This window comes from Coptis chinensis, chromosome 9 (genome assembly GCF_015680905.1).
Source record: "Coptis chinensis isolate HL-2020 chromosome 9, ASM1568090v1, whole genome shotgun sequence".
NCBI lineage: Eukaryota > Viridiplantae > Streptophyta > Magnoliopsida > Ranunculales > Ranunculaceae > Coptis > Coptis chinensis.
This window is the reverse complement of record NC_141464.1, coordinates 72,373,648-72,397,503: the sequence shown is the minus strand read 5'-3', so window position 1 is coordinate 72,397,503 and position 23,856 is coordinate 72,373,648. Positions and strand designations below refer to the sequence as shown.

The following is a 23,856-nucleotide window of genomic DNA, read 5'->3' as shown; positions in this document are numbered from 1 at the left end:
CAACAGAAAGGATTATTGTCGCGATATAAGATGTGCATGATAATTGAAAGTAGAAAGTTGATATAAAAGTATGAAATTATAGTTTTACTTTTTCCTAGTTTAATCAGTTAAGTAGGAGTAAAAATATAAGTTTTCAATTATCAGTAATAGTTATAATAAATATTTTTAGTTGTATGTTTCTTGACCTGGAATGTTCCCAGGCTTTGGTTTTCCGCATTTTGTTGGCGCCTCTCCATATTCTTGGAAGTTAGATTGGCCATCTAGCATTTTTGGAATTTGGGGGCGTTACATAGCTCCTCCTCCTCTCCAACTCTCATCGTGTACATCTTGATAATGATCCACTGTTTTGTTTCTTTTCATCAGCTTATTTCCTTTTGTTGTTCCTTTTTATTTAGATGAATAAATAGTTTGTTAGTTTTGATTAGTTTTATGTTTTGTAGTTCCTTCTTACTACCGTGTTTTATTGATTAACAAAGGTTTAGACCCACATAACTAATTAACAATCAATGCCCTGATAAAAAAATATGTTACATAGAAAACTTGGTCAGAAAGAATAAGTTGCGCTCATGATGCCTCAGTATCTGGGGAGGAACATAACATTTGGTATATTGGTCGCAAATGAAAAGAACAACTGACAAGCTATGCGAATAAAAACACAAGATTCTATGGAATAAGAATAGGCCTGAGTTTGTAAGAGTTATAGAATGCCCTCATAGAACTTATTTTAGGTTCACCTGAAGGCTCTAATGAAATCATGTTGTGAAGGGTCCTCCGTACACTCTAACATTCTTTTCTGATTCTTATTCTTATAAAAATGTACCTTACTTGTGTGCAAAAAAATAATAATAATAATACCAAGAACTTTGCATACAAATTAGCACCATGGGTTTAAAAATGATTTTACAAAAATCAATACATGGTTTGGGGGTAATTGAAACAAGGAAAACATGGTTTTGTCGGACCAAAAACCTTTAATACACATAAGACGGCCTTTGATTAGCAATATGACCTCGCGACACGCCAAAACACCATCGAATAGATGTTGATTCTCTCCAACTAACCACACTCCCAATGTGACTGCAACAGGAGCAAATCAGTTGCCTATCTCTGTTTAGCTCAAGGATATGATGCCTGAGCCTTTACTTTGGATTAGACTGCGATGTTCACAGAACTAATCCAACTCATTTATTGTCATCTTTATACAATCTCCCGATCTTTTTAATACTTGGATAAAAGAGCCACTCACCAACTTCTTGGAGTAGAATGTAATGCAGTCGTGCACCCTTACGCACCAATTTTGTAACAACGCTTCTCTATCGGCCAGAACAATAAAATCGATGGTTTATTCCTTCAGAGTATCCAAGGTCCTTGTTCTCGTTCAGTTCCTGGCCCTTTCCCCTCTAATGAATGATTTGGCTATCTTTAAACAAGATAGGAACACAAGGCACCAGTTCCCGAAATTGAGAACCAAAAGAAGCAGATTATTCCATTTACTTATTTCGTATTACAGTAAAATTATGTTCACACTTGAATAAATAACGAATATGCGACACAGCAGCAAGAAAGGAAAACTGTTATAGAAGTGCAGTTTTCATGCCTTTAGCTTCACCCCAATCTTCTTGCAGTCACCAGTAGTTTCCACATGTGTACAGTCTATCCTCACAACCTGCGCTACATAAACCCATTCCTGGCTGAAGGAGGAGGAGATCAATCAGCTGGAATCACTAATGGTCGAAAAACATGCACTTTAACTCAAATCCACTTACTGAGTTTCATTAGAGCATGAACATTTAACCCTCTGTTCCTCATCTCGTTTGTTTCCTCAAAAGCTAGGCCTTCAGCAAGGCTTTTCACAAGCCTTGGGAAGATTGGTGCTAAGGGCTTCCATAGTATCAGAGGTATAGCTGGTCTGTTCTTTGGGTCATAGTTTTGACCACGGTACAGGAGAAGAATATTAATATTCCCGAAATTCCGCTATATAACTCTTCCACCAATTCTGTCCTACAAATTACAAACAACCCAAGGATCGTTGTCAGGAAAAAGCACTTCAAAACCCCAAAAGAAAGAGTCAACAATATCTTACCTCAAGGTGAAAGCAAACATTGTCGATGTCAAGTGTTGGGGCACCTAAGCATTTGATCCTCACAGCTTCCGCTCTCTTCCCATGGTTATGGATGTGATCCAAAAGTTTGTTTTAGATGTTTCAAGATTTCTGACTACCAACATAACTTAAAGAGATTATCAAGGAAATTTAGACTTCATGGTTAAATTCATATCGGTGCTGTTTCTACTGGTTTTTAAGATCGTCTGCTAATAATTCCTGACAACGGTCTTTTGTTAATTCAGTTTTTTTTTTCGCTAACATTCTTTTGTTAATTCAGTGGATCTATGCGATAGACGTGATATATTTCTGCTAGGCTACTAGCAACTTTGGGACTAAGATGTACGAATTATTGTGTCAGATATTTACTATCCAACATTTCAATCTGCGTTTTAAAAAGTTTTACATTTAGATAGTGAACTATTTTGGTAGCAGAAATTTTCTAAAGAAGCATTGTTTACTTCATTTTCTCATATTCGTATTCCTCTTACAGAAAATCAAAGCACGACCAACCACCAAACATGTAGTTTCTATTCCTAAGAAGAAGTTCCCCAGAACACTTACTGCTATGATTCATATTTTCACTCTTTGCGTCTTTACTTTTCTGTTTAACTAATATATTCCTCCCTCAGTCCCACTGGAATAACCATATTATCGGCTCCAGAATCACGAATTAAAGTTCGCAATGACGTTAAAATCACTGAATCTTGAAGTCCTACAACTCTCGTGTACAAGCTTCAAATTGTAGCACACACTAGTTAAGCAAGGATTTGTACACAATAGACACAGCTGAGTATCTTACAAACTCTACAAAAATTGAAATGAAAGACCATCTGGTTTTCAGCTGACGTGCAATACAAACAACACTGGAAACATAAACCAATGACCATTCTCAGCCATTTGTAATCCGTTTCAATAGCTCAGCAGCCTCTCTCAGCCTCCTTTCATTCCATTCCTTGGCAGGATGAGGACGAATTTTCCTGTGAGAGAATATAAAGCAAGACAATCAGAGAATAAATGGAAAATTTTCAGCTACAAACTTCTAGTTTTTAATAGAAATGAATACGCCAAAAAGTTGCTGGAAAAAGTAACAATGCCCGACCTCTTCTCCACGTTCACTTTCCTTGTTAGATCATCAACAAGGCTATGTAGCCTCCTCAAAAGAGCTGGTAAGTCAACTACAGATTGAACACCTTTCTTTGTGGAGCACAGTCTCTTCAAAAGATCTGAAGCAATGAAATATCCCTCCTCCTTGTTCCTGAAAACGTTAACCCAAGGGACTAAGTGATATATAAAAATATGTATGGCCTCTGAACATGTGTAGGCAAGCTAGTAAACCAACCTTAGCATCTCCCTCAGGATCGTTTCTGTAGATCCTTTAGTCTCAATCAACACATCAGCCAGATGCGGATACCTGGAGAGGTTCCTGAGAGTAGAAAGTGCATGCTTTTGAACCTCCTGATCAGGGATGCTTCTACTAACAGAGCGTATCAGCTTCAGTAACTTGTCAATTGCTCCCGCCGCTACAAGTGTCTCACAACATCTTTGGGAATGTCTAGTAGCCATATCTGGACAAAGCAAGTAGAAATTAAAGAGTACAACATCAGAAATGTATATGGGTTACACTGCACGCTGCCAAGACATACTCAGCACAACATTGCACACACGCATTTGACATAATATTAAAGAGTAAAGACATGTAAGCTTTCAGTGCAAGGCATAAACTAATAGCCATTGAGAAACAATTTTAAAATATAAAGAATTTTCAATCTGTGGGTACCTAAAGTTGAACAGGTATGAAGAATGCTACTGACACTCCTAACGTTCAGCAAATCTGAAAGTGCTGATACAAGTCTGTTGATAAGCCGCATGCCATCATCTACATTTTTAGAAGATATCTGCAGTCTGACTCGCAAATCCAAAAGCTGCTCTCTTGACTCTTTCCGTGCAAGATAACCTTTCCAATATGACTGTAAATTCCTCCACAAAATAATCCAAATCAAACAATTGCGATTATGAATCAGAATAACTAGGATGGATCCATCAAAGCTCGTTCAACAAAAATATGGTAGCTAATTCACAGGATGACAACAGTAAGCAAAATTCTGCATGTCAATAAGGTAATGATGTACTTCAATCTACAATTACACAGGACTACAGTCTACAGGATCAAGCTGTCACAAACGACAAATATAAGCTCAGTGGTGATCTACACTTTTACAATGAATTAAGCATGTCAAAACTGTTAGTTGTTGACTTTTTTTTTTGAAGGCAAGCAGGGTTTTTGAGAGGTCCGTGGCACCGCACCATCACCAGACGCTGGAAATGCAGTCTTTTTTACAATTAAGTTTCTTTGAAAAATAATCCACTAGGCTTTTATTTTCATGGCACTCAGGAAATGGAATCATTAGATGAAGTTATGCCCACAAATACAAAAATAAAGTCTCTTTGTAAAACAAAAGACTTTCCACCCGGTATAACTTGGTATGCAAGCCTGCGAATTGCATACATTCGATGAGGACCAACCATTCAGTGCTCGTGTCAGACAGGTTCAAAGGCATTTAAGAGGGAAAAGCAACTTGCCTCTGTAGTGGGAAACAGAAAAATAAGATCTGTTTCCACTGGGGGGAGGGGGTGCAGAGCACATAGCCACCCTAGGACCAGTTAATTAGACGTTAAAAGTAAACAAATTATTTCATCTTCATAAAACTAAGCATGTAAAAATAGTTTCTAAAAATAGGAATTCGAGAAAAACTGTTGCACTGTAACCTGAAAAGAAAAAATTAAAAAAGGTAAAAAGAGTCAATACTCAATCGTTCTTCTCTTGGAAGAACTTCAGAAAAGCAAAGGGTTATTATGGATATATATCTTACTTGAATCACAACAATACGACATCTCTCTCTACAAGCTTCTTGTTTAGCTATCCACCCACGAATATGAGATTGCACGATGATGGCTGACCTAGTCTCCAATTTGCGCAACAAAACTCTTTTCCACCACCTTTGCAGTTTCTTAGTATAATACACGAAAACTTTCAATTCGAAACTCATTAGGGAGCCCCTTGAAATCAGATCGGTGGAACAAATGGAGCGATAGGATGAGGCACCTGCATTAATAAGAAATCGGGATAAATGGCATCAGGTACATATGAAGAAGTTTTTGTTCAAGGACATAGAAGGCCTTTTCAAAGGAACAACTTGATAAACTCCAGTCTTATATTAGGAAAACAATTATCAAGTTTCGACTTAACAGATCAACTTCCACTGCATGTACCACCTTAAATAGGTGCATCTAAGCATTGTTAATATAGAGTCTAGACCCACTTGGTGTCCCCAAGGGGACTAAAACTTTTATAAAATAAACTAATTTAACAATTGTGTTGCTGCCTACACCTGTTGGAGGTTATCACTAATTTAAAAAATTATGATTGATATTTAAACAGCAGGCAGTGAGATTATTACCCACCACACATTCTTTGAAATGAGATACCCAAAAGTCTAAAAGGTTAAAGGGCAGCAGTACTCAAATGATAAAACTTAACCTTCAGTTTAGTCCTTTAACAGCACAATCAGAAATTGCAACACTTCTACCATACAAGTAAAAATGATGAAAAACGAATATGTTATCTCACAATGGCCACAGCTAACTACTAAACTGAACCACATCAACAAATTCCACACATACCTAAAAGCCTATTTCGAGCAACTTGTCCCCGAGCAAATTGTTGAATTTGAATTGCTGCCAGCCTGTGAGACTGAAATTCCCAACAGCATCTTAGGCATCGAAAACCGCTCTGGATTGATATTGCTGCTTCTCTTTGACGTAGAAAGCCTCTCCTTCTCAACCAACCACGCCAATAGCTCTGGATTAAGTCAGAAACAGTTGCATTTACATTTCAATTCCCAAATGGTGTGCATTACCGAACAGCTTAAAAGTGTATGACGAGACGAATGAACCCCTAATACAGTAATTGAACCAAATAAGTAATCAATTCTTCACTTGCTAAATGCGTAGGGATATGCACAAACAAACAGATACACACAAAAAGATGGCCCGTAATGACCCATTCTAAGTGATCTACACAATATTTCATAAACGATTACGTTTTACATCAAGATCAAAATATTGATCATCTTGTCAGGTCTATTACTGTTACTTGCTTCATCTGGGAAGAGGAACAATGATTGAGTAACTAGAGTTTAAGTCCACAAAGACATAACTGTATAAGACTACAATCATATTATCTTTAAATCCCTGATCATAATCAAGTATGTGAGGGAGCTAAGTGAGGCCAAACCATTGCAATTACCAAAACGATATGCGGCATCATAAACTTGATCTAGTCAAGGCATATGGAGCACCTCTTGAGTAATACAGGCTACCTTCTTCTTTTGGGGTTGAGAAAGTTTGCTCTCATATTCTAAAATGAAACATGTTCTTATCAATGTAACTCATATGAATTTCATTTCTCACGTATATTCAAGTTTATTTTATTTTAAGTTTCAACTGAGATATATTTAGAGCATACCAGTTTACTCTTCAATCTGTTAGAAAATAAGCATATTGATGGACTTGAGCTTGAACAATCATACTCGCTTATTCTTCAACTGAGATATACTTGAGCTTGAATAATCTGTTAAATAATGTCTTTCTATTGCACATAATTTTTAAAAGCACACACGTACTTTAAACAGAACGAAATAATATTGTTCAAGCTCTATCTTAAAACTGGTGTGGCATTTGTTGAAATAATACGTCAAAGTTAGCACAGTAGTATATTACTGGTTAAAAGCATTAACTTGACAACAATAAATTACATAAAAACCAAACAAATAGTAATGAGTAAAAGAAAATTAAAACGCAAGGACTTGGAATGGCTCAACAAGCTACTCGGATAAACTAGGATGCATGTTAACATAGCATAACATAAAACAATTTTAGAGTACTTACCTGGATCAAAATAATAGGACCCCTCCTTCTATTCGCTTCTCTACGACAAAGCAGTCCTCGAAAGCGAGACTGAATGATGATGGCTGACTTAGTCTCTGTTCTACATTGTTGCAAATTCGTCCAACATTTGAAAGAACGAATTGCACTCTGAACAACAAGAACTGCCTTTTTCTGACGCAAAAAGTTCCTTCTAGTCAACCAAGCACGCCAATGACTCTGAATTTTAATTGCAGCAATGCATTTCCTAATTATAAAATTTCTCCATCTTGTCCAAGCGAGTACGTATGTAAATATAGTTGTGATACGGTTGTTTATCACCATCTCACCGTGAATCAGTCCACTTTCCTGTAATTGATCTAGCATGTCATGGTATCTGGACATTGCTGCAGTTTGAACAGAAAGAGCCAGACTTTCCAAACTTGACTTGGGTTCACTGTGACGCCTTCGGGTAATCCAAGTCCTAGCAGCCCGCTGAATAAGCAGAACAGACTTTCTTAACAAGACAAAGCTATGCCTCTGAACCATGAATCTAAGATGCCTTCCACATGTGTCATGGTCTTGATATTCTGTCCAATTAAACAACATACAATGTAAGAGTATAATCTGGCCAAACAACAGAAGAAACAGCACCGGAGAGGGTCCTAAAGAATTTATAATCATCGTTTACCAGAAGAAAGCTCCAGTACTATGAATTTAGATATGTTGGGAGCTTTTGCCATCTTCACAGTTAACCAAGCTTGAATTACAGCTTGCAAAAAAGAAGTTGCAGTCTTGATTTCCAGAAACTTCCGGCGTGCAATAGATCGTCTAAAATGAGACTGAATAGTTTTTATTGCCCTCTCTGAACCATGAAATAAAGGCCAGATCAATTATATGTGCCAATTGCCTGTTTTCACCTACCCAAGTATATGTAGAAACTAGAAAGACTGCAAAAATAGTCTATCATTTAATGTAGAGCATCAAATTGTTTCCTCTTTGGGTAAAGGAAACAAAAAAAATTTACATAAAGACCAGTCTAACCAGAATTCAAATTTACTGTACATGATACTAAGAAAACAAAGAGACTCGTTATTAAGAGTTACCCCTATGAGTTTCTGAGTCACGTTTGCTAGCTGAATAACACAGTACTGGTCTAGTTTGTTTAGTTTCACAGTTGTCATGACACTTTGCCATATCTCTCCACCAAGCTCGGATGACTTTAAATTTTCTCGCAGCATCTGCTTGAATACAAAACAATGAATATGTGCTTAGAGGGACACGTATAAGCATTATTTGAATTCAATGGTAGAGATGACTATAAGTACAAAACTCAAGAGAAACACCTTCTAGTTTAAACTAATTGATAAACTACTCCTTGTTAATTTAACAATTGAGACTCAGTTTGCTTTCAAAATCGACACAAAACTGGATGCAAATTCTAAACTCAATATTAGGGAGTCTTTTTTATTAATCCACCCAGTGTATCTCGATGGGAGCTATAAGCTTACACAACAACCTTAACAAATTATAACAAAATACAAATACTTAGAACTAATATAATAATTGGCTGGTTCTCTTTACCCATCATGAAGATTTAATTTAACATTATTTCTTTTGAAACACTTGAATCTACTACGTGAACTAAGGAGAGTAGTAATTTGCCATAAGTGATACCCCAATGTGGATACCAAAAACATTATGCACTCAATCTTTTACGCTCAGGGGAGTATAAAGAAATGGTGAGGAAATATAAGCTCAAACACTAAGTGTGTACCTTGTTGTAGTAATACAAACAATATTCATTAATGTCTAGTGCCAACTTAAGGTTACAGGGTTGGGTACATTCTCTCATTAATTCAAGATCATATGCCGGATTTCAGATTGTGATTTAATTGTAGTCTTCTAAGTATATTGTACACTAAATAGCTCGTTGCATAAACTTGGGGCTTATGGAACCAAGATTTCAAGGATATCATATGAACCAAAGAAGGAACTTCCATTAGTTTAGTTTACTGGACCAATGCCAGAATACTACATATAAAACTAACAGCCAAGAAGCAGAAGGATTCAGTCAACATAGATCACTCCCTCAACAGACAGTGTCTTAGTATAGCTCTTGAAAAATAAGCAAGCATACCTTCGCTGTTGTACTCATCCAACCCATCAGGCGTAAGTGGTGCCGCAGAACTCAGAAAACACTTATGTGAACTCAGACGTTTCACCTCTGGACTTGGACAAGAGCATCCCAACAATTTGTGAATATTAAAATGGTCCTGGAAAATAAAACAAGAATGTTGACAGTGAATCCGAGTTAAAGGCATACAAAAATTGAAAATTCCAATCACCTCATTGTAAAAGTTTCAGGCATTACCACATTTTTTCGACCAATCAGTTGGGACGAGAGGAATACCAACAAAACTACCACAGTTCGTTCATTACAGGCACCTTTATGTTCAAGTATGTCACTAGTTTGCAGAACCTGATAGATGCATATGCACATTAGCATGAAGTTCAAAGTACTGTACACTTATCCTACTTACAAACATTATAAGCACTTGCCTCAGGAAAACTTCCCAACACTGTCATAAGCTTTTGGGACAAAATAAAGTTGTGTACTGCATCTGAACAATCAGTAGACCAAAATTTTGGATCTTCACAGCCTGTAACATGAGCCTTTGGCAAACGACATATGATGAGTAAAGGATAATGGACGTTCAGAGACAGAGAAAAGCAACATAAACAGTATACCTTACAAAATGAAGAACAAGGAAGTTCATGGCGGAAGTAATAGTCTATCAAGCACCACATTGCCTTGCCATCCATCAAAGACGCAAAATTAACAATCTTGATATTGTATCTTTGACAGATTGCCTGTGGGGTCAAAATAGAAATTCTGTGACACTCAAGTAAGCCTCAATGCAGGACAAAAAAGGTGGAATGTGCATTATAAATGACATGCTGAGTCATTGGCATAAATAGTCCATATCTTTCGTTATCTCCATAGAGAAAATTTTAAGAAGCAAACATTTTACAGATTGTACAATATAATACCTGGATCCACTGTAAAATCATCTCCAAAAGGTTGAGACTGTCAATTTTCATATAATCCTATATGTCGAAGAAGACCAGTGAGATAATAGAAGAAAGTAGATGGAGTAACTCTTAGAGTAGTGCATAGCATAGTAAATACCGTATCGGCTCCATTAAGTTTACATATTTCCTCAAACAACAATGTTTTATCGACTAGAAGCGGAAGCTGCAGCACCAGAATATGAGGATAAATTTAAACACATGAAAACACCAATTAAAAAGCAGCAATTATGGCATGAATCTGCTTCAATCAAATAAATAAATAACCAAGGTGTTATCCGTTTGAGAATTTTTACATTGTTTCTGTTAAAAAAATACAATTATAAAGCAAGCACAAACAAAATAATGTTTTAAAATGTCGACTCATTTAGTGATTCAGTGGCAACTGACAACCATAATATAAACTCAAGTAGTGATACATTGGACCACCACAAGATAAAAGGACTTTGGAACTTTAGAATGTTATAATTGGAAAAATGGCTAAAGAGAAGCAAACCTGTAAGTGAACAAAAATATTCCATAGCAAGGACAGTATAAGTTCTTTCTCTCCAGTAGCAACATCTTCTGCTACAATTGTTGCACCATCTTCATCAAATAATGACACTCCAGCCTGCTTCAGATACTGCAGGGCAACACTACAATTCACCAAATCTTTTTTGTGGGTATCTGAAGGAACCACCATTTTCTGTCCATAACATACCATAGGATGAAGTTCAAGTCACTAAGTGCTAAATTAATTTGAAAATCTGTAAGAAGAGAAATGAACCCTGAATATAAAATTAACCAACCGTAAGCATTGAAGTGTCACATTTCAAGAGTTGAATGGCTCTACAAAGCCTCACTCCATTTTGAAGATCATCAAACAAATCTTTCACTTTATAGTCATAATCAAGGACAGGACACTGCAAAATCGAAGCAATAGTTTCATGAGTGATTATTGAAAAGGAACATTTGCAACATTACAAAGAACGATGGCCCTAGGCTCGAGAACCTACAAAGATATATCAAGACAAAATCCCGACATAAAGAATAATAAGAGAAGACAGTATGTACCTGCTGATAGGACGCCTTGTACCCTACAATCACCAGGTGTGCAAGAAGATCACCTTCTCCATGCATTACCTCCGATGATAAGAAGTCTACAATAGAGCAATCAAAATCAAAACCAAAATTCCAAAACAAAATGTAACCAGACAGTTAACTAACAAGTGAATTAATTAATACACATGTTTAGGTGTAATAATTACCGTGGATAACTTGTCTAGTAGATTTGATATTAGACTGTCGGCCAAACAATAGAGGGGAACCTCCATCAATTCCATCAATTCCATACTTGATAGGCAAGCTACTTTGAGACTTAGCTCTATCAAGTATAAGAACAAGCAGTAAGAACCTCTTCAAAATAATATTCCCCAAAGCCTCAAAATAACCTGGTCTGTACAGACCCTCAACCGCCTTGTTATATGCATACGCTCTAGCAAGGTCTGCATGTGAAAACAACTGCCTCTCGACAACCATCTTTAGAAACCCAACTTCTTTATCAGAATTCACATCTCCATTTGGTAACAAAGAATCACCACCAAAGACAATGTATAATCCAATACGAAGCCAAATAGGGTTATAACACATGAGCACTCGAATTGCTTGCTCCTTCAACCTTACATCTGTTACTATGGGACAATGTGCTTTCATCTTCAGTCTCCCATCATCTATATTCTGAAAATTCAATTCGACAATAACGAAAATGAAAAATCTACCACAACAAATACTGATTGCCCACATTACAGCATATCATTTAGTTGAAATATTGAGTGGTTGTCAAAATATCAAGACTACTTTTTAACTGCTAAAAATGGCACTTCCAGTATATGGTATTGTAATTTCCAAAAAATAAAAAACAAAATAGTGTCCACATTGTAACATTGTACTAAAATGACCCTGACTGCGAAAATCATGTATTTAATAAACTAATTTAAGTTGTTCTATATTGCAGCATTTGGTATTGAAATGACACTTCATGTGAATTTCAAATGTTATCAATATGATCTCAAATAAACTATTTATACCCCTAATCAAATAGCTCAATGCTAAAATCAAGACATGTGACATAAATCATAACTAAGCTCAAAATCATATTGCATCGTTTTAATACTAAAATTACCCTAACAGTGATAATTACATATCATTAATATATGATCATGAATAAAACTAATTAAATACCAAAACAACTAGAATCAAAACATGCATTGTTAATAATAACAACTAAAGCTCAAAATTGGAAAGAACATCACTAACCTTAGTTACTTTACTCATAACTAAAAAAACTTCCTTACACCCCTCAGCACTCAAATACCCTCTCAATCTCAAAACCAAATCATCAAAACTACAAATTTCCCTCAACGAAACTTTCAAACCCGAAAACGCCGATGACGACAACAACACTACCCCCTTCTCCAACTCCCCCTCTCTAGCTCTCTTCACACTTCTCCACGGCCCATTCACACAAACACCCCCTTCATCCAAACTATCTCTCTTCCTATTCACACCCACATTCCTCACTTCTTCTTCAGCACCCCCATCACAACCACAAGCCTTGGGGTTTTCAAACAAGAAGTTTAACCAAATGGTGAAAGTTTTCGATAAAGACTTGAGTGATTTTTCTTTCTGGATTTGTGTTTTACGCGACGACAATGATTGTTCTAATTCTATTGCTTTTAATCTACGTGTAGTTTTAGATTTAGAAGAAGATGGTGCTATAGAAAAACGACGAGGACGGAAAGAATAAGAAGATGGTGTTTGGAGTTGTTTTGAAGCAGTGAAGAATTGAGGAGTGTTGGGTTTCGGGGTTTTGAAAGAATGAGAATTTTTGTTAGGGTTTTGGGGTTTAGGAGTTTTGAGGTTTGAGATGTCTTTGAAAAGAGAAGAATGAGTTTTTTGAGATGGTGATGGAAATGCTTCTTCTTCTTCTTCCATTTTTTTTTTTGAGATTTTTTCTCGTTTGGAGGAAAATGAGATTTGAAGAAATGAGGATTTGAAATTTTGAATGTATGTGTGCGGGAAAGTAATCACGGCCCATGATTTATGATCCGGCCCAATCCAACTTCGGATACCTACGTCATTGTTTGTAACTATATAACCAAAGCTTGTTTCATCTACTTACTTTTATCTATAAACTATGACTAGCTTTCGAACCCGTCCTACGAACGGGTGTCGTTATATTAAATTATTCTAAAAAATATTAGCAACTATTCATAGCTATGAGATATGAAAATTATATTAATCACTTGTTTAAATTTTTTGCACCACTCTCTATCAAACGAAAAGCACCAAATCTTAGTAGTAAAACCCACGATTTATTTTTGGTTGTTATGTTTAATAATAGAAGTTTGATTGAAATTTTGTGATAATGCTCAATGTGACGAAGATGATATTGAAGCTACTTAAATAGCAAGACATTCTCAATTATAATAAAATAATTATAATAAGCACTACTTAAAATGTAAAACTATACTTGTCTAGATATTATATTATTCCTATATATAATACAACTATATTTCGAGGTTATTTCAATGCATTTGCATCAAATTTCTAATTTTACGTTAATTATTCTTTGAGGCTAGTTCAATGTATGTAGTTGGATCTAGTTTCCGATTTTCCATTAATTATTCTTTGAGGTTAATTCAATGTAGTTGTATCAAGTTTTTGATTTCCCGTTAATTATTATTTGAGGCTAGTTCAATGTATGTAGTTGGATCTAGTTTCCGATTTTCCATTAATTATTCTTTGAGGTTAATTCAATGTAGTTGTATCAAGTTTTTGATTTCCCGTTAATTATTATTTGAGGTTAGTTTAGTACAGTTGCACCAAATTTACGATTTTCCGTTAGTTATTCTTTAAAATTAATTCAGTGCAGTTCCATCTATTTTTCAATGTTTCGTTAATGACTCTTTGAGATTAGTTAATTGCATTTGCATTAAGATTCCAATTTTCCGTTAATTACTCTTTGAGGTTAGTTTAATACATCTGCATCCAGTTTCTGATTTCCCGTTACTTACTTTTCGAAGTTAGTTCACATCTAGTTTCCAATCAATTTCCGGTTATTTATGTTTTGAAGGTAGTTCGATGTAGTTACATCCGGTTTTCGATTTCTAGTTAACTATTCTTTTAGGTTATTTTAATGCATTTGCATACAGTTTCTGATTTTTCGTTAAATATTCATCAAGGATATTCCATCCAATTTCTAATTTCCCAGCCTGTTAGTTAATATATGATTTTAGTTTAATGCAGTTACATCCAGGTTTTCTATTTTCCGTTAATTATTATTTGAGGTTAGTTCAATGCAGTTGCATCCAATTTCTGATTTTTCATTAATTATTTTTCGAGGTTAGTTTAATGCATTTGCGGCAAGTTTTCGATTTCCCGTTAATTATTTTTTGAGGTTTGTTCAATGCACTTGCATCAAATTTATGATTTCCCGTTAATTATTCATTGAGGTTAGTTCAGTGTATTTGCATCAATTTTTTTTATGTTTCTATATTCGTTAATTAGTCTTTAGATTAGTTCATTATATTTGCATACAATTTTCGATTTTTCATTAATAACTCTTTAAGGTTAGTTCAATACATCTGCATCTAGTTTATGATTTATGATTATTTATGTTTTGAGATTTTAATTAGTTCGATGTAATTTCATCCGATTTCTGATTTCCCGTTAACTATTATTTGAGGTTATTTTAATGTATTTGCATGTAGTTTCTGATTTCCTGTCAATTATTCTATGAGGTTAGTTCAATATAGTTGCATTTGGTTTTTGATTTTCTGTTAATTATATTTTGAGGTTAGTTCAATGCATTTGCATCCAGTTTCTGATTCATCGTTAATTATTATTTGAGGTTTGTTTGATGCATTTTTGCATACCGTTTCCGATTTACTGTTAAATATTTTTCAAGTATTTGCATCCAATTTCTAATTTCCCATTAGTTATTCTCTGACGTTAGTTTAATATAGTTGCATCCAGTTTCCGATTTCTAATTAATTATTTTTTGAGTTTAGTTTATTGCATTTGCATAAAGTTTTTAATTTCTCGTTAATTACTCTTTGAGCTCAGTTCAATGTATTTGAATCAAGTTTTCGATTTCCTTTTAATTATCCAATGTGGTGTGTAATACCAACTTTCTACTTATCTATATGTAGTGTCCTTGCAAACATGACATAAAAATAAATTATGCTTGATTTACTATATTGGATTATCAAACATTATCCAGTTTTCGATTTTCCGTTAATTATTCTTTAAATTATATACCTGACTCACTATGTGGGATCTTCAAAGATTATCTACGAATGGGTCATGTCATATTAATTATTCTGAAAAATATATTCAACTGTATATGCATAACTATTATATACAGATATTATATTGCTCACTCATCCAAATTTCTTATAACATGAAAACCTCACGTACTCTCTATTAAAAAAAAATAACTCGCCATTGATAAAACCCTTCAACTTCATTTGTTGTTTAATAATAGAAGTTTGATTGAAATTTTATGAAATTGTCTAATAAGATAAAGTTCATATTGAAGCTACTTGAATAGCAAGGTGTTCCCAATTATATGAAAAAAGATTAGATAAACACCGTTTTAAATGCAAAACTATACTTATCGAGACATTCTCACAACATATAACACAACTATATTCTGAGGTTAGTTCAATGCATTTGCATCCAATTTCTGATTTTCTGTTATTTATTTTTTGAGGTTAATTCAATGTAGTTGCATCTAGTTTCCGATTTCTTATTAATTATTCTTTGCTATAGTTTAATGCATTTGCATCCAATTTCTAATTTACTGCTAATTATTATTCGAGCTCAGTTAAATGCATTTGCATCTAGTTTTCGATTTTCCGTTAATAATTTTTTTAGATTAGTTTAATACATTTGCATCCGGCCAGTTTTCGATTTCTCGTTTATTATTCGATGAAGTTGTATTTGCATCTAGTTTTTGATTTCCCGTTAATTATTGTTTGAGGTTAGTTTAATGAATTTGCATCCAATTCCTGATTTTCCGTTAATTATTTATTGAGATTAGTTCAATGCATTTGCATCAAATTTATTTTTTGAAATTAGTTTAGTGTAGTTGCATCCAGTTTCCGATTTTCCGTTAATTATTTGTAAAGATTAGTTTCACGCATTTGCATCCTGTTTCCAATTTATAGTTATTTTTTTAGGTTAGTTCAATATAGTTGCATCCAGTTTCCGATTTCCCGGTAATTTAATCTTTGAGGGTTAGTTCAATGCATTTGCATCCATTTTCCGATTTCCCGATAATTATTTGTTGGTGTTAGTTTGATGTATGTGCATTCAAATTTTGATTTCCCGTTATTTATTCTCTGAGGTTAGTTTAATACAGTTGTATCAATATTCTAATTGTCTATTAATTAATTTTTAAGATTAGTTTAATGCTTGTATGTGCATCCAATTTTCGATTTTCCGTTAAATATTATTTGAAGTTAGTTCGATGTATTTGCATCTAGTTTTCTATTTCTCATTAATTGTTCTTTGACGTTAGTTTCATACAGTATTATATATATTTGAAAATATTTGTTATTATTGGGGGGGTTTTTTTTCAGTTGCTATTATATATTTTGTGATGTTCTTTTTTGTATAATTTAATTTTCCATATGTAATTTGTTTTGGTTTGGTTTGGTATATAATTTATTTAAGCCCAACGTCTACTTTAACTAAATCAATAGTTATATAATTTATTCCTTTAAAATTAAAAATTATAAAATTCATAAATTTAATTAGAATATGTCGTAATTATTGTGGCCTGTGGTTTTTGAAATCCTTAACTATGACTAAATTTTACACCTCAAATTGATTCAACTTTATTTGTTAGACCCATATATATAGTGCATACAATACAATTTTATTTGTTTTTGGTATACACTATTACTTATTTTATGATTAGTTTACTTTTTTTTTTTCTTTTTTCCCAGTCACATATGTGGTTAACAAATGCATAAAGTAAATGTTCAAGCAACTCAATTCATTTTTTTCATTTGTTCTTTCGTAGTTTCATTATCATTTTCTAGAAATAAACTTTGTTATGTTAAACTTCACCTTAGATTAGTGTGGAAACTATTCTTTGTGGCGTAAGGGTTTTAGGAAAATTGTTTTTGGTTGAAAATATTGTTTTTTACAATTTAGTTATTTTTTTTAGGTTAGTTCAATACAGTTGCATCCAATTTTCGATTTCCCGGTAATTTAATCTCTAAGGGTTAGTTCAATGCATTTGCATCCAGTTTCCGATTTTCCGACAATTATTTGTTGATGTTAGTTTGATGTATTTGCATCCAAGTTTTGATTTTCCGTTAATTATTTTTTGAGGTTAGTTTAATGCAATTGTATCAATATTCTGATTGTCCATTAATCAATTTTTAAGATTAGTTTATTAGTTTAATGTTTGCATGTGCATCTAATTTTTAATTTCCTGTTAAATATTATTTGAGGTTAGTTCAATGCATTTGCATCTAGTTTTATGTTTCTCGGTAATTGTTCTTTGGCGTTAGTTTCATGCAGTATTATATATTTTTGAAAATATTTGTTATTATTGGGGTTTTTTTTTCCAATTGCTATTATATATTTTGTGATGTTATTTTTTATATAATTTAATTTTCTACATGTAATTTGTTTTGGTTTGGTTTGGTATATAATTTATTTAAGCCCAACGTCTATTTTAACTAAATCAATAGTTATATAATTTATTTAAGCCAACGTCCGTTTTAACTGAATCTCGTTATTCCGCTAAAATTGGAAATTATAAAATTCATAAATTTAATTAGAATATATCGTAATTATTGTGGCATGTGGTTTTTGAAATCCTTAACTATGACTAAATTTTACACCTCAAATTGATTCAACTTTATTTGTTATGCCCATATATATATTGCATACAATACAATTTTATTTGTTTTTGGTGTATACTATTACTTATTTTATGATTAGTTTATTTTTTTTTCCTTTTTTCCAGTTACATGTGTGGTTAACAAATGCATAAAGTAAATGTTCAAGCAACTCAATTCATTTTTTCCTTTGTTCTTTCATTGTTTCATTATCATTTTCTAGAAAGAAACTTTGTTATGTTAAACTTCGTCTGAGATTAGTGTGGAAACTATTCTTTGTAGCGTAAGGATTTTAGGAAAATCGTTTTTGGTTGAAAATATTATTTTCTGTAATTTAGTTTTTTTTTTCCGTAATTAGCTATATGTTTTAGAAAAAGTTGGACATTCTGTGAAACTCTAGATGAAATTGTTTATTTATTTATATTATACTTTTTTATAATCCGTGAGCGTAAGCGAACTCTTGAGGTCGGTATTCAAAACTCTCACAAAAAACCACTTCCACGTGTCACTCTCCCCTGTGTCTGACCGTACCCCCAAATAACCCTTACTTTTTGTCTGATCGTACCCCCCCTCTTCTCTCATTTTCCCCTGTATTCGCTTCCAACCTCTACCAATCTCCCCTCCAAACTCTTCTCACAATCTAAGAGTGATAATCCAGATTATGCTCCGGATTCTATTTCTCCTCTATCCACAATCTGCGTAGTGCAAGTGCTTTGGAAAAAGTGGAATTGCTCTGGAAAGATTTCATTCTGTTCTCATTAAAATTTAAAATGCTCCGCTACATAATTCCTACCATAGGTATGTCTCTACACATATACGGTGACGAGTTGTTAATAGCCTGCTCCTTCAGAAAACTTGTGTTTTACAATCTGAAGTTGCGTACTTTTCAGAAGAGTTGCCAAGAATCGTTTGTTTGGGGGTCATGAACTGCATGTAAGTCCCTCACGTCAGTAGCCTGGTCTCCTTGAATGTTGATGGTGTCCTAATTTTGTCTGTTTAATCACTTTAATGTATATATATATACACTTGGGAATTTACTTATTTTACTTCTTGGCATAATTAGTGTATTGAAAATGAACATATTGTTAGAAGAGTTGTGGTTATAACTTATAACAGAAGAAAAAATGGTGATAACTTGCTCACTTGCCTTAATTACTTCAACTCCAATTCTCAAAGTAAGACATCAAATTTAACAAACTCAATAATCTAACTTATTGGGGCTTATATTTCATTTTTCCATATGTAAATCGTCTCTCATTTGTAATAATATTTGTAGAGACTACATGGTTTCCGTTGCTCATCAAGTTTACACAATAATAAAAAGAAACCCCAATCGTTGTTGAAATTTGCTGCTAGTGGAGTTCTGAGCTTTTACGATTTTCTCTTACGGTACTACACAGAGGTATCTTTCTGCATTTGATTAGTCATTTTTTTATGTCTTGTTTAATTATTTTGAGATTAAAAGGGTTAGGTTTGGTTGTGTTTAGTTAAAATCTTAGATTCTTAGTCCATGGGATGAAGGGGTAATTTACTGAAGCAAAATTTTGGTTGAATTTGAACTTTTCTTTGAATGAAAAAAATAGGAAAGACAGATTTACAATGTTTCTAGAAGTGCACAAATTAAAGAGGTTTTGTATTAAAGAGTTACTAAATAAACAGTAGGCATAGCGGAGCTAGCCGTAGAAAGTCCACGCGAAAACCGAGGCCTGCGTGCCCGGACGGACCGAATTTAATAATAGGTACCCCACCCCAGCGAGTTAGTTAGTGAACCGTGTAATAGGCTGACCATTTTGGCGGTTGTTCGGGGAGCAAATGGAGAGAACGCGTAAATAGTGTAGTGTGTGTAGTCACTATTGTGGCTACACCTCCCGATTTGTCAGCTATACTACGAAGAATGCCATGGGTCGGTAGGAAATACCATTCCGGCACTTTTTTTTTGCTGAAACTGATCATCGCTCCCAGGGACACGTCCTCTCTGGAAAACATTGATAAATGCTACCAACTTCGCAGTTTCTGTAACACCCACTGGAGTTAAGAATAGATCCAGGTTTCGGTTCACCCGGCGCTACCCAATCAAGTCCCAATCTTACTCTAAATTAGAGTGTCTTCGCTTCGTGGGTTCCCTGCTTTGCTTTTCGCTTCCGTTCCCCCCACGCTCGTTCAGACCTAGCTCCATGTAACGATCCATTAGCAAATCGGACCTATGATCAGGCTCCCCGTCTGGTTCACCCGGCGCTACCCAATCAAGTCCCAATCTTACTCTAAATCAGATTGCCTTTTGCTTCGGGTTCCCCGCCGGCTTTAAAACTTCACCGGTTCCCCACTCGCTCGGGGCTAGCTCCATGTAACGATCCATTAGCAGATCGGACCTATAATCAGGCTCCCGGCCCGTCTGAGGGAAAGAGGTCACCCGTAATATCCGTGTAGTCCAAACAAAGATCACGTGTAGTCGAAAGAAAGAAATAGTATCTGAGAGAACAGAATTAATAATTAAATTACCAGATTGCTTTATTTGGGTTGCCTGTTTTCAACCTGCATTTTTGTTCGTCGAATGTGATTTTTTTCATAAAGGCGTGTATGTTCACTTTATTTGTTGTTTCTTTTCTTCATTGGTAATATATAGAGCTTTCAAATGTAATCTTTAATTCAATCTTGGAGTCTCATTATCACACTCTTGCACTTAGCCTTATGCGGTATGTTGGATTTGATGTGCAGATCCTCTCTATGTTGCTTACCATGATGAAGAATAAAATCTTTTACAAGACACATACTATATTTTCTTAAGATATTTCTTGTCGGTTTGACTTTTGTTGCTTTGTCTGCCGCATAAGAAAGTTGTGTGATCTAGCATTTAGCCCTATGTTCTCTTTGGAAAGACTTCAAAAGATTGGAAAATGTGTTGGTCTTAGAGGGTCATTGCAAGAGGAGAATCGTTTGTTGCACTTGTCTCCTTCAACCATCTGATGTTCTAGGAAAATCTGATCATTGAAATGTTATTTTATTGTTTTTATCTCGGTATGTAGTATTCATTTTTCTACCTTTATTTCTATTTATATTGTTTGCAAATTCACTTCATCAAGATGTTTTATATTTCTCATAAATGAATATCTAATGTCGTTATCATACTTAATTTTGTTGTTTGGATTTATGTAGGTTCTTTCACAAGTAATGTATAGGAGGACATTTTTTGATGGTTGCTGCAGATGGATTTGGTCACTTCAGCTACTGCCTTTTATATTATAGTTGGTTGGACTTTTGCTAACCACTCTCTCTGTGTCTTTTGAGTTGAGTTGAGCAGTTTGTAAAGTAAATAACTGTGCAACTTGTTATATGTATAGTAGTTTAGAACTTTTGCGATGTTGTTACTTTGGTTCGATGTTGTTACTTTGGTTTTTCTGGTCATATGACAGGTTTAATGATTCTATATATGACAGGTTTTTTATGATTTAATATTGAAAATACAAATGAGACTCTGTCGAAATTTTCATTCGTAAAATATGTGTTATGATTTTTCTACGTTGAGAATGTAATATTTGCTTCTAAATAAAATAAATGTGTAACTTTTTATATGTATAGTGTTTTAAATCCTTCGGGATGTTACTTTAGTTTTCTGATGGTGTTGTATATATGTATTTTTGCTTATTCAAATAACGAAAGACAAAAACATGTTTCTTTGGAATGACAGGTTATGTGATTTAATATTAAAAATATAGAGAAGATTTTGCCGAAAATTTCGTTCTTATCCATTTGGATAATGTAATATTTCTTTAAAATTAAATGTATGTTGATAGGATATTATGTGACTTACCTCCAAACATAAAAAGGACTACATTGGGGTGCCCATCGTAATGCATGACTACTTAACAAATGAAAATTCCAAAGAAATACTAGCTTCTTTCATTGTTGGGATAAAGGTCCACTTCTTCACATTTACCGCACATTTAGTTATTGATAGATAATTCTTTGTACGTGCTAAAGCGTTACACATGTTAATACACGATTGTTGGTTCAAGTACGCAATCAAATATCCGTAGCAAAAATCTTCATTCAATATTGTTACACTTGAATAAACTAGACAATGGTATAGTCTATTTTTCTTAATTTATCTGTCTAATTATCAAAAAATTAATCAAATTATCAAAAAATTAATCAACTCGTGGAAATAAATTAATAAATATAATATATTATATTATTATATAAAAAATGACAGCCAAATAAATGATATATTACGCTCACGCCCCACTGCAATGCAGTATACTAGTTAGTAATAGAGTTTAGAAAAAATTAGAGTCTCTAAAGTGCTCTAAAAAATAGATTTGGATTTTTTTATTTATTTTTTTATTCGTAATTAGTATTAGAGTTTAGAAAAAGTTTGAGACTCTGTAAAACCTTGAAAAATAGAGACAAGAGGGTATAACTATAATATATATCTAAAGAGGATTCCTGTGAGGTGATTCTGTCCTTAGTTTAACTGTGGATCAAAACCGGCAAAGTAAAAGGTTATATTCCAACCATAACATTGGAAGATCTCTTACTCCACCATGGAACGTTTTTCATCACTATCCTACTCTTTCTTTTCCCCGTCATCCATCTTGTAACTAAAACAAGAAGAAGAAGAACAGACAGATTGCCACCTGGATCACTAGGAATCCCAATGATAGGTCAAAGTTTAGGACTTCTTCGAGCCATGAAGGCGAACACAGCCGAAAAGTGGATTGAAGATAGAGTAACGAAGTATGGTCCAATGTCAAAGCTCACTCTCTTTGGACTTCCAACAGTTTTTATTCATGGACAAGCTGCAGCGCAAACAAGTTTGTGTTTACTAGTAACGTACTCAGCAACCAGCAGCCTCAATCCATGAAAAAATTATTGGGAAAAAGGAGTTTGTTTGAGTTGAGTGGTGAAGATCATAAACGTGTGAGGGGTGCAATCATGACATTTTTGAAGCCAAAGTGTTGAAACATGCAATATGTTGGCAAGATGGTCCGAGAAGTAAGAAAGCACTTTGAGACGTACTAGCAAGGCAAGCAAAAGGTCACGGTAAGTCAGAACTCAGAACTACTACTACAGTAGTAAACTTTGTTGTGGAGACTACAGTGTCTTTACTTAATGATGGGCGTAACGAAATTTGTATGGAAGAATTCTTCAATGACGTAAGCTCTTCGAGGAGGAAACAAATCCCAGAATTTGTCCCAGGAGACCCACTATTTAGCTAAACGTTATTTAACTCAAGTTATGGCCGAAATAAATAAAAATAATCAAAACTTGATGATTGTGTCAACCTTAAAAATGTCGACGGGATTTTGGATGCGGCAAGCACACAAAGGCACAAAAGCTAGTTGCAAAGAACAACATTATTTAGTTGCTGCAAATAATAGTATAATTTATTTTAGTTTTCACATTATTTATTATTTAGTAGAAGTGATAGCTAGTAAATTCGTGGACGGCAAAAGTTTGATACGGAAATTATTCGCCTAAGATTCGAAATGTTTAACAATAATACTTTTAAATATTCGGTCCAATAAAACACTAACAACAAAAATACGATATACGTGTTTTAAACGGGTATAATACGAATGCATTCTTTTAAAATTCAGCTATATATTTTTACATTTAAAACTTTGATATAACGTTTTTATTTTTATTTTTACAATTTTATTCATGAAAAAATAATACAAATATCAAATTTTTTGTTCAACTGTCACGCCCCGAGACCCAACACACATCCCGAGGACGAGGAGTGAATCTCGAGGCCGACACCATCCCAATTCTAACGAAATTTCGGTGGAGTTTCCTTTGTTTAATGGATGTTTCGTATACAAAAAACCTGTCATA

The 23,856-nt window shown here is 34.1% G+C and overlaps 1 protein-coding gene and 2 long non-coding RNA genes across 4 annotated transcripts; 1 reads left to right on the top strand and 2 right to left on the bottom strand.

Annotated features, from left to right (window-relative positions):
• Window positions 1-1,460: 1,460 nt before the first annotated feature.
• Window positions 1,461-1,908, bottom strand: LOC147477877 (uncharacterized). The gene is made up of 2 exons (XR_015208508.1): window positions 1,767-1,908; window positions 1,461-1,691 (listed from the first exon to the last, which is right to left on the bottom strand). It is a non-coding gene; the product is annotated as an uncharacterized LOC147477877 (long non-coding RNA).
• An 844-nt stretch (window positions 1,909-2,752) lies between these two features.
• Window positions 2,753-13,131, bottom strand: LOC147477876 (binding / calmodulin binding protein). Of its 2 annotated transcripts, XM_086583688.1 has the most exons (20): window positions 12,416-13,131; window positions 11,368-11,836; window positions 11,174-11,259; window positions 10,909-11,022; window positions 10,617-10,805; window positions 10,221-10,286; window positions 10,082-10,138; window positions 9,779-9,901; window positions 9,590-9,703; window positions 9,402-9,509; window positions 9,168-9,303; window positions 8,134-8,268; window positions 7,719-7,892; window positions 7,052-7,617; window positions 5,786-5,963; window positions 4,975-5,207; window positions 3,882-4,071; window positions 3,444-3,669; window positions 3,204-3,359; window positions 2,753-3,081 (listed from the first exon to the last, which is right to left on the bottom strand). In XM_086583688.1, exons 1-20 carry the CDS (start codon window positions 13,091-13,093, stop codon window positions 2,994-2,996), a joined length of 4,086 nt encoding a protein of 1,361 aa, XP_086439814.1. In that variant the 5' UTR covers window positions 13,094-13,131; the 3' UTR covers window positions 2,753-2,993. The 2 variants fall into 2 exon arrangements, with proteins under 2 accessions (XP_086439814.1, XP_086439815.1); XM_086583689.1 differs by lacking the exon at window positions 9,402-9,509 and having other exon boundaries at window positions 12,416-13,107.
• Window positions 13,132-18,459: 5,328 nt separating this feature from the next.
• On the top strand, window positions 18,460-21,630 carry LOC147477875 (uncharacterized). The gene is made up of 2 exons (XR_015208686.1): window positions 18,460-18,954; window positions 21,175-21,630. It is a non-coding gene; the product is annotated as an uncharacterized LOC147477875 (long non-coding RNA).
• The last annotated feature ends 2,226 nt before the right edge of the window (window positions 21,631-23,856 follow it).

Coding starts and splice junctions, on each gene's coding strand:
- LOC147477876 (XM_086583688.1), bottom strand. CDS start 13,093: ATGGAAGAAGAAGAAGAAGCATTTCCATCACCATCTCAAAAAACTCAT. Junction 9,704..9,778: donor CTTGTTCTTCATTTTGTAAG/GTATACTGTTTA, acceptor CGTTTGCCAAAG/GCTCATGTTACAGGCTGTGA. Junction 3,670..3,881: donor TCATACCTGTTCAACTTTAG/GTACCCACAGAT, acceptor TGCTTTGTCCAG/ATATGGCTACTAGACATTCC.